Consider the following 13,637-nt stretch of genomic DNA (forward strand, 5'->3'; position numbering starts at 1 on the left):
GCCATGGCCTGGGAAACTGGCAAATTGGGGAAGTCCCTAACCCAGGATTCGGAATGCAGTTGTATTGCCTGAAGAAACTTTGATAAAGGCTGTGCAGGTTGGAGATATTGTATAAGGGCTAGGGTACAGAGAATAGATGGTATGATGGGCCCATGGCAGATACAACTATGTGGTTTCCATTGATCATTCAATAGAGCCTAATGGAGATTCTCCATCAAAGAATCATTGATGGCCAATGTTAGAATCTATGACAATTATTATCAGTCATAGATTCTGTGATGGAAACTTTTGCTAGTGTAGAGTGAAGAGTCGGAGATAGTGCATTTTCAGCTACAAAGTGTCAGCATCCAGCACCAATCTGAGGGGCCCCTGGATGCAGCTCCTGATAAGTTTTCACACATAATTCAGTATGTCTCCGCATGACTCAAACTACGTCCCCAGCAGATTCAAACTACATGCACTGTCTACCTAATTTATTATTATTTAGTGCATTTTTTGCAGATGTCATAGTATGACTCATTCCTCCACAAAATCATTGCCATGGAATGTCTTTTAGTTGCGCGACACGCCAGTTAAAGGAAAATGGCGGAAAGCAATTTTCCACCTTTTATGTGATGGTATTTCAAAAATTGAATTCCTTTTCTGTGATTGTCAACACTTGCATGCAAGTGGACAGGGACAAGCACCAAGTGAAGAGTGTGCTTGATGCAGCAATATTGGACTGTTCAGTAAAAGATGTACTCAGTTAGGCCTACCTCTCATAGAGGCAGATTCCTAAGCAATTGCATATAGATCTATTCCAAGCTTGTATAATTAGAGGAATATCAGTCACAGAGAGGTACATTAATACCAGGAATGAAGTGTTTGGTGTCTTACCTTACAAGATGTCCCATGCTTAGTGATGCATGACCACTGGAATGCAAAGACAACAATAGGAAGCTAGCGGTCCTTCTAATTACCGACTCGCCCACCTTACCTGACTTTTGGTTCTTGCCTAAAAACAAAAAAACTAATTTATGACCATAAAGAAGATAATTGCAAAATTCACCAAAAAAGTGAGGGCCAAACACAATGAAATAAATCAAATTTAATTAAAATCAGCCCCAATTATACAGGGTTACAAAAACATTAAATCAAAGCTTCGCTAAAGAGCCATTTATATAAATCGCAAACTGCAAGAGCTGCCAACAAACTCCACAAGTTTTTATAAATCGCAAACTACAAGAGCTGCAAACAAACTCCACAAGTTTTCAAGTCTTACCCTTTTTTCCAGGTTTTACTTTATCTGAATATGTCGTCTGCTTTTGGCAAAATGTCGTCTGCTTTGGTAAACTGCCAATATCAAATTGGATATCCAGCTATTTTCTCACTCATGACAGCTAACAGGTATAACAGTAGCACTAAAATAGGTCAATAAAAAATACACATGTACATTATGCATGCAGTGTGTACATACTGATACAGCATCCCCATCACCATCCATCAATTGTGCCAAAAGAGATGACAAAAAATGAGCTATTTTCTAAGTGTCTCTTCTAACTAAAAACTCAATGACAACCATGCAGACTTGAGCACTTCGGTGAAAATGATCACTAAAAGTATTTGCAATACGGGAAATCGTTTTTTCACTCACCATAATTACGATTAATTACGATTTTCTTTTGACCTCAGCAGCACTCTCAGGCACCTCCCTCTCGGTCCAATGCTTTATTTCGACTGAAGTGCGCATGCGTCAGTTGATAAACAAAGATGGCTGCCTATCTTCTCTGCTTGACTGAGGAGGGAGGGGTGCCAATTTTCACGAAAACCAAGGGTGATTTGAAGCTGGTAAGATGAATTGAAGATGTAGTCTTGTAATATAGAATATGCTGAGTCTGGAGACGTCTTCATATTGCCGATTGGTCAAGTAATAAATGAGTGTGCAGTGAATGAATTCGAAGCACTTTTCAGTTTCCAGTTCATTTTTGCATTGATTTGTACACACAGTAGTAGGCTAGTATAGTAGCAAAAATGTACTGCATTCCCGCACAGCACATGATACCTGATCGATTACCTCATAATTAGCTGGATATATTCGTCCATTTGCACTGATGGTGTTGCCGTGAACTAGTAGGTAGGCGTTCCTTGCGCCATCCCAGGCATGGCTTGCATTCTGCACACTCTTAGTATCGAACACTGTCTCTGACTTTTCCATGTTTGATTCATTCTCTCTATAGCCCTCAAGAGGTGACGGTCCCCACAATTGGCATGTACTCTATACACATATCTCTCCAAACTTGCTTTTCATCTGAGTTCTACTTGTAATCCGTTGGTAATATACATGAACTATATTTAGCCTCAAATTACTAGATCTCTCTCCAAACTTGCTTTTCATCTGAGTTCTACTTGTAATCCGTTGGTAATACATGTACTATATTTAGCCTCAAATTACTATATATATACTAAGGGGTTCGCCCAGTATTCATTCTTCATACGATGTTATATAACTTGGTTGTATATGTTAAGGCGGGTGCCGAATTGTCAGGAGTGCCATTCTGACAGGTCAAAGGGAAAGATGTGAGTTACCGCTGCCTGCAAGGGGTAACACACTGAAAGCTTTCTTTATCTGGCCTCGTGAATGTGGCAATACCTATGGCTAAAAATGAAAGTCAAGCCCTCATCCAAGGATCCAATGATCCTGTTCGTGTTGTGTAGCTACTAAACTGAGTGACAGAGCATCAAGCCTGTCATGCTGTCTTGAACATGCTGCCTGACACGACAACATTCAATCAAAGACTTAATACCTTTAGCTTGCATGTTTTCAAAGACCGACATGAGAATCGATTCGAAAACTTTCAAATACAACAACACAATAGCATGATGATTGGGGAGATTTAGCTGGGAGTGGGATTTTTCACAGATGCTGCAAGATTAACGAGGGATTTACTCAATCAATATATCTAGAATTGTCTTTTATCGAAACATCATCTGTCATTTGTGCGAGTTCTTATAGTACATTGATGTCTGCTGCATGTCAATTGTCATTGAAATGGTGCTGCTTTATGAGAATTTAGAACTTTTATAACCATTGTGTTGCTGCAATGTCAGCTCTACCTACAGATATTAAAATTACGACATTGTCTCTTTACCCATACAATCTGTTCTGCATAAGGTCGCAATTAGTCATCATATGCCAAGCTTGCACATAATTTGACCCAATAAGAATGCACCTTTACCGGAACAGGAAGGTCATCTCCATACAATAGTCTCATTGATGATGTCACATTGCCTTGGTGACATACATGTAGGACTCGAGATCAGAGCACCGCCAAAAATGGTCGTAAACATTAACTGGTCTACAGTACATGTACACCTCTGGCTACTATAGAGTGGTAAATAAGTACACACTATTCTAGTACCGATGATGGGAATTGGTAAAGCAAACCAACATCATATTTGTAAGTTCTCCTTACTTCCTAATAAATCATTTCTAGAACAACCAAGTAAATATACTTATCCCTTAATGACATAGAGTGGTTGTACAGACTGTTTACTATAGCGTACAAACCATCAAACATGGTCGAGAGGTTTTCCATCGAGAGGTATGGGACGAGACTGGGCCTAATTGCCAACCGGAGTCTGCACAATATGCTAATAATCAGAGGACCATTTTGAAATCCCAGATTTACCTGGTTATTAGTTTTTATTCTTATGACCCCCCTCCTCCCGGATCCCTGCAATGGGGCAATCAAGCGTTCAATTTTATTCTAAAATCTAAAAAATGTATGTTTCCATTCACAGTGGCTTCCAATGGTCAGCTTCCCCCTCCATCCATATTCTTTTGAATAAAAGTATGCTTGTATTAAGCCCCCCCCCCCCCCCTCCCAAGTAACAGCCTTCTTTTTCCGAAAACCCTCTACAGAAAAGAGTATGAAATGATCAAAGCATCATTGAAGCATAAACTCCAGTATAATCTGCCAGACACAAAATAGAAAAATACATCATCAGAAATAATTCAAGTATTGTGTGCTCGTCAAGTACCAATTTATATTCAAAATCATAAAAAGGTTTTATTGTTATAAATTCTTGAGGCAGAATAGTAGGTAATTCATGCTGAATGATGGCATTATCTGTAGTAACACGATAGTAAGGCCACACTCCATGCGAATCTCGTTACAAAAATGAATCAATATACGGTATTATATTTGAAAGTAAGGAAGTCACATTGCATTTTAGTATTTTGAGAGATGAGCTTGAATGATGATTTGATTAAACAGGATGCAGGGAACCCATTTTCATGATTTTCTGGCTGACAGAAAAACATAATATCTCTGCAAATTGATAAGATGCTTGGAAATATGACAGTTTTGTGATGAATGAAAGTTTTCCAATTGTTTGAAAAGGACATTTTAAGACGTTTTTTTTCTTTCGATTTTGTCATACATGTAAACGTAGCCTTAATGTTTTAAAAAAAATCATTGTGGCTATTGTTAAAAGGGGATGAAGATATGTTCGAAAGAATCATTGAAGTTAAAATGTATATCATCTATGGATGAAAAAACGAGGGTGCAATCAGAAAAGACATGAATGTCAAAATGGATGCCCATTGGACGTAAATTCCACCCTGAGTTTACTGGTTGAATGCCTGTGTATGATGTGGACTTGTTCGATAAAATCTTGGTGAAATGCACCCGGATTGTACCATCGTGCATCTCATGCGGTCCCATCTTCGTAATCAGAGAAAGTTGTGAAACTGAACCTGTTGTATAATTAATGGCTATACGATGAGAGCGGATATTTGAATTTCTTGATTTACGGTTTTACTTTGAGTTGCGGTTCATCTTACATTATTTCCAAGTATGACAACTCATTGTTGGTAGTTTTTGCATTATTTCAAATATATTAAAATATCGCGTTTCGATCTTAGCTGCCTGGGGAGCACAAGGAAAAGGCAGTCGTTATCTTTAATTCATTGATGAAAGTACTAATTAAAGTATTTCTTGACACACCCCAAAGAAGTGTGTACTTTGAGAAATACGTCACTTGGAAAGTCATTTTGTGGTTTGACTTGCCTGGGGAGCTTTCTCTAAAATACCCATTCTGGAGTTTTCTTTATTATTCAAACTTGCCGACTAGTAATTAATTTGTATGATGTACTGTGATAATGTAAGATCTAAAGTTAACGAAGAAAAATGTGCCCATTCTTTTTGGGAAATCTTTGAAGCGAAGTGGGAATGCTAAAAAATACTGAAGTAATGTAGAGAAATGTAGAGTAGACAGTCTACTGTAAGCATTGCATGTTGAATCAAATGATTCTGCACCAATGACTGATCTTTGACTTTGATGTGGTTTACGACTTTCTTGGGCGAAGTACCCTGGCACCGCAATGGTTAACACTGTAATCTGTGCATTTACCCCGCGGAATTCTGCATGCAGATAATTAATGCAGCATTATAGTTTTTACGGCGTATTGATTAAGAGTGCCGAATGCAGAGACGCCTAGGGGTGTAAACGCGGGAATCTTTGCTGCAGTATTGGTGTGAAATTGGCATGAGATGTGGCATTGAGTAATTGATACCAATGTATTTGTATGTGACTGGCAATATGGCATTGGTCTTTTGGACATTGAAGATCTGAACTTTGTGATTCTTTAGACCTTCTTGAATCAAGAGAGATTTCTACGTCGTTGAAGTCAGTAACTTCCATTTGTTTCAGAACATGCATGTATTTGGTTGCCTCAAAACTCCTTTCAAACTCCCTCGGTCAGTCAGGATTCCAACTTCTTCATTTTGTCATGGGTTATCAGCATTACCTGGAGGTTCCAAAGAATATATCATCTCTTGACTTTTACTTATTACTACCACCTTTGTCTACTTTCAGCTCCCGTTCCCTGTCATAGGTTCTATGAATGGCGTCCATATGTTTGCAAGCAATCATGGGGTATCCCTCGTCACAACCACAACTGAAGATTCAAAAGTCGCCTGGAAAGTGTTTCATGATAGGTGAGAGATGATATCTCTGGCTGTCTCAACTTTTAGACTAAGTTTAAACGCATTGACTGAAGGAGGATAGTTTTGACCCTTCCATACTCAGCTCCACTTGATCTCATGCCAAAAAGCAGAGAACGAAATCACAGAAATCATTCCATAAAAGATCGACGATACCGGTCGTCTGGTAAGCCCTCTAACGAGACGATCGAATCTCGGGTTAAGCGTTAACAATCATGAGATTGGCCTTAACTTCTATGATTAATCACCGTATATCAGAATCAATACTCCCCTCTTTCGGTATGCTGATCATATCGTTGTGACATTCAATTTGCTAATCTTCTTTTTACAGAGTTCTATGTGCTGCAGTACGCACACATTGCATAATCGGGGTGACTTGCCTGTGGGTGAGCAAGGTTCACCTCTGCGTAGGGGAATTTCTGAGAATAATTTGTAAACGGCTGCAAAAGTCATCTATCTGACTGTATTAATAATTCCTGCACGAATGTACTTTTAGAGGAAGTCTTTGTGACAGAAATGTTGGGGTGTTGGACACGCAACCCAGGTTGGACACTGCAGTTTTGTCTTCCTCAGGTCAAACTCAATAGTGTCAGTGCAGTGTTAGCTGCTCTGTGGAGTTGCTTCTCTGGCGATCAATCATTGCGATGGTTTGGGTGAAGTACTTTGATGATGCAGATGACACTACTGTAAAGTATCTGTTATTCTGTATGAAGAAAGTTGGAGACAAATTTCCAATCAATATATCTCAACTATAAGTGTCACTCCATTCACTTCATCTGCACACTAGCCTTCAATGACGTCACAAATCGCATCAGATAAAATCATTACAGCCACTACAGTTCATTGATAGTTGACACCACATCCTTGCATTTGCAATTCCATCACTACAATTTACCAGGCGTCCATTCATCAAAAAGAGAAAAACTGAAATTTGGTTTGAAGGCACATTTCTCATTCGTAACAGAACAAAATTAATCAAAGAGTAATTAAAATGAAATTCGTGCTTTGGCAATTCCAAACTCTAAATTCGCATGCAGGATTTCTTTTCTCAAATTTTTATGGGCTGTGGTGGAATTTTTGATGGGATATGTTATTTTAGACTTTAATTGAGGGTGTTTGGAAGTTGACTGGTGAAAAACAAACCATATATTTCAGTGACAGAACTGAGGGTTCAGTGATATGGCTGGTTGTGATTTTGTATTGACGACATACTGCCCCTCCCCCATCCTAGCTGAACAGAATCAACCATGTGTCGGGCAACTAGCTAGCATGTCAGTATCAGTGAACATACATGCCTTGTGTCCATGAATGAAAGATTTCATGCAAAGACTTCATGCTTCTTTCAACACTTGATCTATCTTTCAATTGCTCCCACATCTATCTCGTTCCAGTATTAAGTTAATCCTGGTGTCGCACGATGATCAAGCTAACGACAAATATTACCTGCAGTGCCTCGATTTGCTCTTTAACGGTATGGTGCTACTCTGTGGACTGGAAGAACTCACAAAAATAAGGAATGTCGAGCGGTTAAAAAAAGAAATTAAGGTTTGTATTTGTAGTTAAATCTAGTTCCCTTCTTCTGGTATAAGTGAGAGTTAGGGACAGTTGAGCCTCTCTATGAAGGAAACCTGTAGGACTGACAGCTGATGTCCGCAATAGCAAGGTCATGAAGGTGTCCTAACTATAGAGGGCAAAATGTGGACCATTGTGCTCTCTGTCCCTTGGATGCATTTGTGAGACATTTGCACCTTACGAAAGTCGAAAGGTCGTCATCCTTGCTCAAAAGGACACCATTAATATTGCTGTTCCAAGAACGTTCGCATGCTTATTCAATAATTCACCCAAATTGCCTGCAACAACATCCTATGCATTCAACCATGACTTCAGCATCAAACATAAATCTGTATTTTTCAATGCAATGCTTTGTATATTAGACCCAGATGGCACACTAGTGCAATAATTACCACATCAAAACTGATTATGGTAACAAATAAGGCGAGCGGGGTAATCATGGGTACGATTTTTAGTAATTAGCCGTCCCTTGCTCACTGATTATACTTGTATTATTTTGTGGGATAGGATAACTTCTAAAACATTTACGTTGGCCCCTTGATATTTATGGATTTGACAGTGAGGAACACCATCAAAATAACAATAAAAACTTTCGTGTCATTTGAGAATACTTGTAGATGTTCTTCACATGTTCATCACTGTAGTACTTGATGTGTCTTCATGGTCATGAAAGTAACAGTGATGGTGACAGTTCCGTCATTACATAAGATTGATGCAACTATAGTAGTTACAGTTTTCATGTCCCAGAAATATTACGTTTACATTAATCTGCTAATATGAAAATTTTTGAAAATATATGGCAATAAATAATGTGAAAGTAAGCACTTACACAGTTGACATTGCCTGGGATCTCATTATGCTCTTAATATGTTCCCTAATAGTTGCAAGCAGCAAACGATGCAATATGTATGCATCAACAAGATTTATGGAGCAAACTTTGCCAATCTCAGTTGAGGCAGGATTGGATCCTGTTGTGTTTAACCACGTCACTACATTTTAGCTACAATTTTTGCACTGCACCACCAGACGGTTCAACGGAATAGAACTGTGCTAACCAGGCCATGCAACCTGAATCTCGTGACCATGTTTGTTTTAGCATTTTTCCCTTTCCCTGAAACCTTGATTCGAGCCAGATATAATCACATCATTCAATACACGCACTTAACATCAGAGTATGTCAAGAAATAACGAGCGTTCAAAGCATCATATTAACTGGCTAAATATGTTCTTATTTACGAGATCATTGATTTTCTTTATGAGGAGTTATGCTTTCACAGCTATACCATTAGTACGGACCAATATGCTAAAAGGTGGAGTTTTTCCCCAATAATGGCCAATTTCTACCGCGCTCAAAGTGCCGCATATACTGCCAAAAAAGCTGTATAAATAAGAAGAGCATCGCAGTAATTCACGGGGTGTTTTTCTGGTTGTCATACCGCAAAACAAGCCGCAGAATATTAGGCTACATATTTCGTGCTTTGTGACAAAAAGCACCAATTACGTGCAATATTGAGAAAATATGACGCCGTATTAACGGCATGATGTCCAAGAGTTAATGGACGCCGGCACAAAGTAGGTGAATTGAAAATGTTGGCGTTCCTTGATCATGTTATTATATAAATGATGTATCTATTTGATGCTGGTAATTAGCTAATTTTGTACTTTGTAAATTTTTTGCATTTTGGCTGATAGTTTGTTGGAAAAGTGCTTATAAGAAGTCAAAGGCAGCTACATTAGTTGACTGAATAAAGTGTCTGTTTTGTTGCAAAAAGAGAAGCAATGACGGTTTCTTCTGAAAATATCCAGTTTCCTTTTGCAAAAAAGATATGTTTGTCTTGTAATTGGAGACAACCCACACATACTTATGCCAACAATGTCCCCGCCCGTCATGGTTGTAGGACCACTCAACATCAATTACGCCCTCCAAACCACTTGGCTAGATTAAATCGTTTTTGTTACCGAGATTAATTATGTATACTCCAAATATGGTACAATGTTTTGTTAGCTTAATACATACAATCATGAGGCTCTTCAAATCTTGACGTTCGATTTTGCGATATCAGATTTCAAAACGCATTTGGCGGATTGTGTTAATCTATTGGATCTGTCATCGGATATTGCCCCTCTTCAAATGCCCCGTACTTGTTATTTTAAATATTAATGAAAGTGTGTAACGTAGACATATGGTAGACGATGAAAACACCGCAAACTTTTGTGTAACATGTTTGAGTTTCTTTGCATTTTCTTGGTACAATGTTATCGACGTTGTATTTAAAAAAGTCTGAGTTACATATTACTGCACATCTATATTGCTATCTTTCCAGGTTTCTCTGCCCTTAGCCGAGACGTTACTTGAACAAGCTGACCTCCCTCTAATATGTGACCTGACAGGCTGTGTCGACATGGTGGCTACCTCAGAAAGTGCAACGTTACAGGTATGTCTCGCTTGAGATGTCTAAAAGACCCGGCCAAAGTGCCAACATGAAGCTATGAATTCTTGATGCTTTCCTACTACTAACTGAGTTCTAAACTTTTGAGAGTGAATGCCTCTACTGTATTTTTCAGAAGTTTGCAGCTTATAAATGTCCCTTCCATCTTTTCCAGAACTGCATAGATGCCTTTGCTGAGTCAGCAGAAAGTCCATACGGGTGCTTATTTGTCTACGGGAAAGTCGTCGTGGCAACCAAAAAATGGTGGAATCTGACATCCATGGAACAAATCTTACTTTCGTTGCTCATTCACACTCTGCCAAAATGTTCGTGCCGGGATTTGGTGGTTTATCTCCCCGATACGAGCCCAAAAGTACCTCATCGCTTGTTGATGTTCCAGCTCGTGCAAGGCGTTGAGGCGTGTGTAATATGCGGGCCAAAACCATCTTTAGCAGAATTACAAAGAGATGTGAGTACTCCACCTGGCAGATACCAGCTAGATACTGTTCAATCGAGCAGACATGATACTGGATCAATTCAAATACAATAGGTGGCATCACTTGATGGATGAACCGTGGTTTATTGCCCCTGAAGCATGATCTCACACTTAGAGATGCGCCCTGGTGGGAGTTTTAAGAACTAAAAGGATCAGGTTCGGCCTTCCTGAGAAGACCACTCACTCGACCATGAACAACAGATTTATCATTTTCTTTTCTTGTCTCCAGGTTAGTCGATTCTGGAGAACAGTTTTTGAACCGCTGAAGACATTGACGTGGAGTCATCCCCGAAACTTTCCAACCAGTATTGTATTAGATAAAAACATTTTAGGGTAAGTTGAGTGAACAGTGTGAACTGGTAGTTTGCCTGTCTAAACTTCTAATGCTCAGCCGAGACTCGCGACTGTATTGGCCGACATTTCTATCTGAATAATCTACCCTGGTAGACTTCACAGCCTGTCCCCCTGGCCTTTAATTCATCAACCTCACCTGTAATTTTGATCTTCAGGTTTTTATTGGTGAACAGCGAGTCCAAAAGATGTCTCTACTCCGTCCACATACAACAAGAGGCAGAACCAAACACCGGCAGACGACACTGCAAGACGTTACCACCAAAACAATGCAGAGAAATTCTCCGGTCATTTTATAAATCTGTCTGTGGGACTCTGTTCACGACATTATCATCACCGAAGATCATACCAGCATCAGGTAGGTTTCTTAGGAGTACTAACTGGTATGGCTCAGACACCCTAGAGAATCAATACCTGTGCTTAGAGAGAATCAGAAAAGCCTTCCAGCTACCCATAGTAAATTGCATAAATTCTGATTTAGAGCAAACACAGAAGTAGACACCTTAGCGACAGTCGAAAAGGTTTTTGACTAACGATTTATCAAATTCTGCATTTCAGCACAAGACCAAGATCACCAAATCAGCTCACTCAACCACGCCACACATGGAACATATCTAGTTTCGCCAACTCATAAATGTTACGCCCTCAAGAACAAAACCATCCAACTTTATGTGCTATTCTCGTCCAGTATACCTACATATGCCATGAGGTAAGAAACAGTTTGATATCAGTCATGTTAATTCTCGTTCAATCTCGGACTTCAGTAGACAACAATGGTTTTCCAAATTATCTCAAAAATAGGCAACTGAAAGGAGCAAGTTCGCCTTCAAAACTGGAAATTTGTGATCTGGATTGTGCACTGAAAGTTGTGTTCATCTGGTGAAGAAATATCCATTCTGATTTCCGTGACGTACTGATTAACCTTTTTGCTCAATCTAACTGATACTAAATGTTATATCCTCTCTTTCAGATCCGTATCGAACAAGACCCTCGGTGCTCTCACAAAGGATAAGACCATGCAGTTATAGCACAAGGCGGACCTCATAGCTAAATATTGTGGACTTTGTTTTTCTGTACTGCACGGGTTGCTTCTCATAACAGTGTGGTCACATATCATGATTATCATTACAGGCCACTTATTGTGTTGGACTTGTTCTCTAGTGTGGTACTGTATGGGAGGGCAATGTTCGTGACTGTTTTATTTTTTGTGACTTAGGAAGCAAGCACGAAGAGAAAACTCATAAAAGTGTCAATCTACATGTAAGGCATTAACCATTAAATTTCGGCAGCTAGTGCGTAAGGTGAGGCAGTTAGTTTAGATTTCGTTGGGGTTGAAGTTCACCTCAACTTACTGGTCTGGTGGCAAGAAAGATTTTAGTCTGGTGGTCGAACTTTGTCAATAGAAAAACCATTAAAGCTACAAAGATTATGGCCTAGTGGTATGTTTTAATAATGGCCTAGTGGTATGTTTTAATAGTCTGGTGGTAAATGTACAAATTTGATTTTGGTCTGGTGGCCCAGAGGCCAAAATGGGCAGCGGAGAGCACTGCCATAGTATGTGTGGGGAGGGCTATAAACTTGATGTAGTAAGCTTACTTTTATGGGGTTTTTACTGGGATAGTTGATATCCTGATTATTACATAAACATACCTCATGATATGCAAATATGTGCTTACTGCCTTGTGTTTTAAATCATTGTATTGTGCTGTGTGTCTTTTCTTGTCAGCATGTTCATCTCGATAATAACCTCTTTTTATAGATACTGGAGTCTTTAACATGTATATGAAGTTGTGAAGTTCCTATTTTGCAATCCCTCAGAGATCATGAGGCTGCATTGAATGCACCAACTTACTGACTCCGCCATCCAGTTTAAAAAGTCATGATTCTGTCATTTCACAGGAATCCAACCTCTCTAATCATGCCTGCTCTCACTAAAATTCAACCTGTCATAATGTTAAGATTTTAGGCTCAAATTTGTTTAGATTATAAATATGTTAAAGTGAAAAGTAGCTATGTTAGATTGTTAGAAATCCAGGTCGATATGTACAGGTTAGCTTTTGTAGACAAAGGTGTATATAAGATTTCTTAATAAACTATTTATTACCAGTGATATATAGTGATTGTTGACTTAGTTGTCTTGGAACATTCAGGGAGTAACCCGTTGTGCCATATTGGAGGACAGAGGTGACATTCCTAGCCAGACCCGAGTCTCAAAGGTCAGAAAGGCCTGTCTATTCCAGAAGCTATTTGCGACAGCCCATGCATCGTTTTTTAAGCATTTACATCAACCACTTGTTTGAGACATTGTGGTTACAACTAATTAAGCAACATCAGCTGAAGTATCGCCACTGATCAGTTCTTGTGGGTTGAACACAACCTCCACTTCACATTTATGAATGGATATGGTGTCTCCCTGTAGAGACCATGTCACAACCAATCTGATTACAGAAGCTGCTACAATGTCCAAGATCTGAATAGTAGTTACCAGCCAGCTTCACTCGTCCTAGACACTTGACTGTCACAACCAAGCTGATGACAGTAGCTGTCACAATTCTGATTTTACGACGGCGATCCAAAGATCTTTTTCGTAGGCCCTTGTGCCTGCAGTATAGAAGAGACGTACATTGTACCTGTCTTCACAAGCATGGCGAGATGATAGCTCAGCCTAAGGCAGTAGGCCCTGGTGTGCATGCCATCCAGAGCACAGTGAGATGTAAGGTCGGTCCAAGACAGCAGGCCCAGATGACTTCGGTGGGAGAGACAAGGCTGTGAATGTCTTCCAGAAAAATTGTGAGATGCCAA

General features: G+C 39.4%; 2 protein-coding genes across 2 annotated transcripts in view; one reads left to right on the forward strand and one right to left on the reverse strand.

The window, feature by feature from the left end:
• The window catches only part of LOC135492497 (uncharacterized), a 126,546-nt gene extending 124,861 nt beyond the window's left edge, over positions 1 to 1,685 (reverse strand). The window contains exon 1 of the mRNA XM_064779008.1: positions 1,634 to 1,685. The gene's annotated coding sequence lies outside the window, so the exon portion shown is untranslated. The remainder of the gene's footprint in view (positions 1 to 1,633) is intronic.
• A 64-nt stretch (positions 1,686 to 1,749) lies between these two features.
• Positions 1,750 to 12,937, forward strand: LOC135492286 (protein fuzzy homolog). The gene is made up of 9 exons (XM_064778650.1): positions 1,750 to 1,827; positions 5,860 to 5,981; positions 7,379 to 7,532; positions 9,884 to 9,994; positions 10,164 to 10,457; positions 10,714 to 10,817; positions 10,994 to 11,193; positions 11,394 to 11,544; positions 11,806 to 12,937. Exons 1-9 carry the CDS (start codon positions 1,750 to 1,752, stop codon positions 11,861 to 11,863), a joined length of 1,272 nt encoding a protein of 423 aa, XP_064634720.1. The 3' UTR covers positions 11,864 to 12,937.
• Positions 12,938 to 13,637: the final 700 nt, after the last annotated feature.

This window comes from Lineus longissimus, chromosome 8, assembly GCF_910592395.1.
Source record: "Lineus longissimus chromosome 8, tnLinLong1.2, whole genome shotgun sequence".
Classification (NCBI taxonomy): domain Eukaryota; kingdom Metazoa; phylum Nemertea; class Pilidiophora; order Heteronemertea; family Lineidae; genus Lineus; species Lineus longissimus.

What these genes read in the sequence shown, in the direction of transcription:
- LOC135492286 (XM_064778650.1), top strand. Translation starts at nt 1,750, where the DNA reads ATGGCTGCCTATCTTCTCTGCTTGACTGAGGAGGGAGGGGTGCCAATT. An exon ending in TGGAAAGTGTTTCATGATAG is followed by an intron (nt 5,982 to 7,378) that starts GTGAGAGATGAT and finishes ATCTCGTTCCAG; the next exon opens with TATTAAGTTAATCCTGGTGT. An exon ending in TTAGATAAAAACATTTTAGG is followed by an intron (nt 10,818 to 10,993) that starts GTAAGTTGAGTG and finishes TTTGATCTTCAG; the next exon opens with GTTTTTATTGGTGAACAGCG.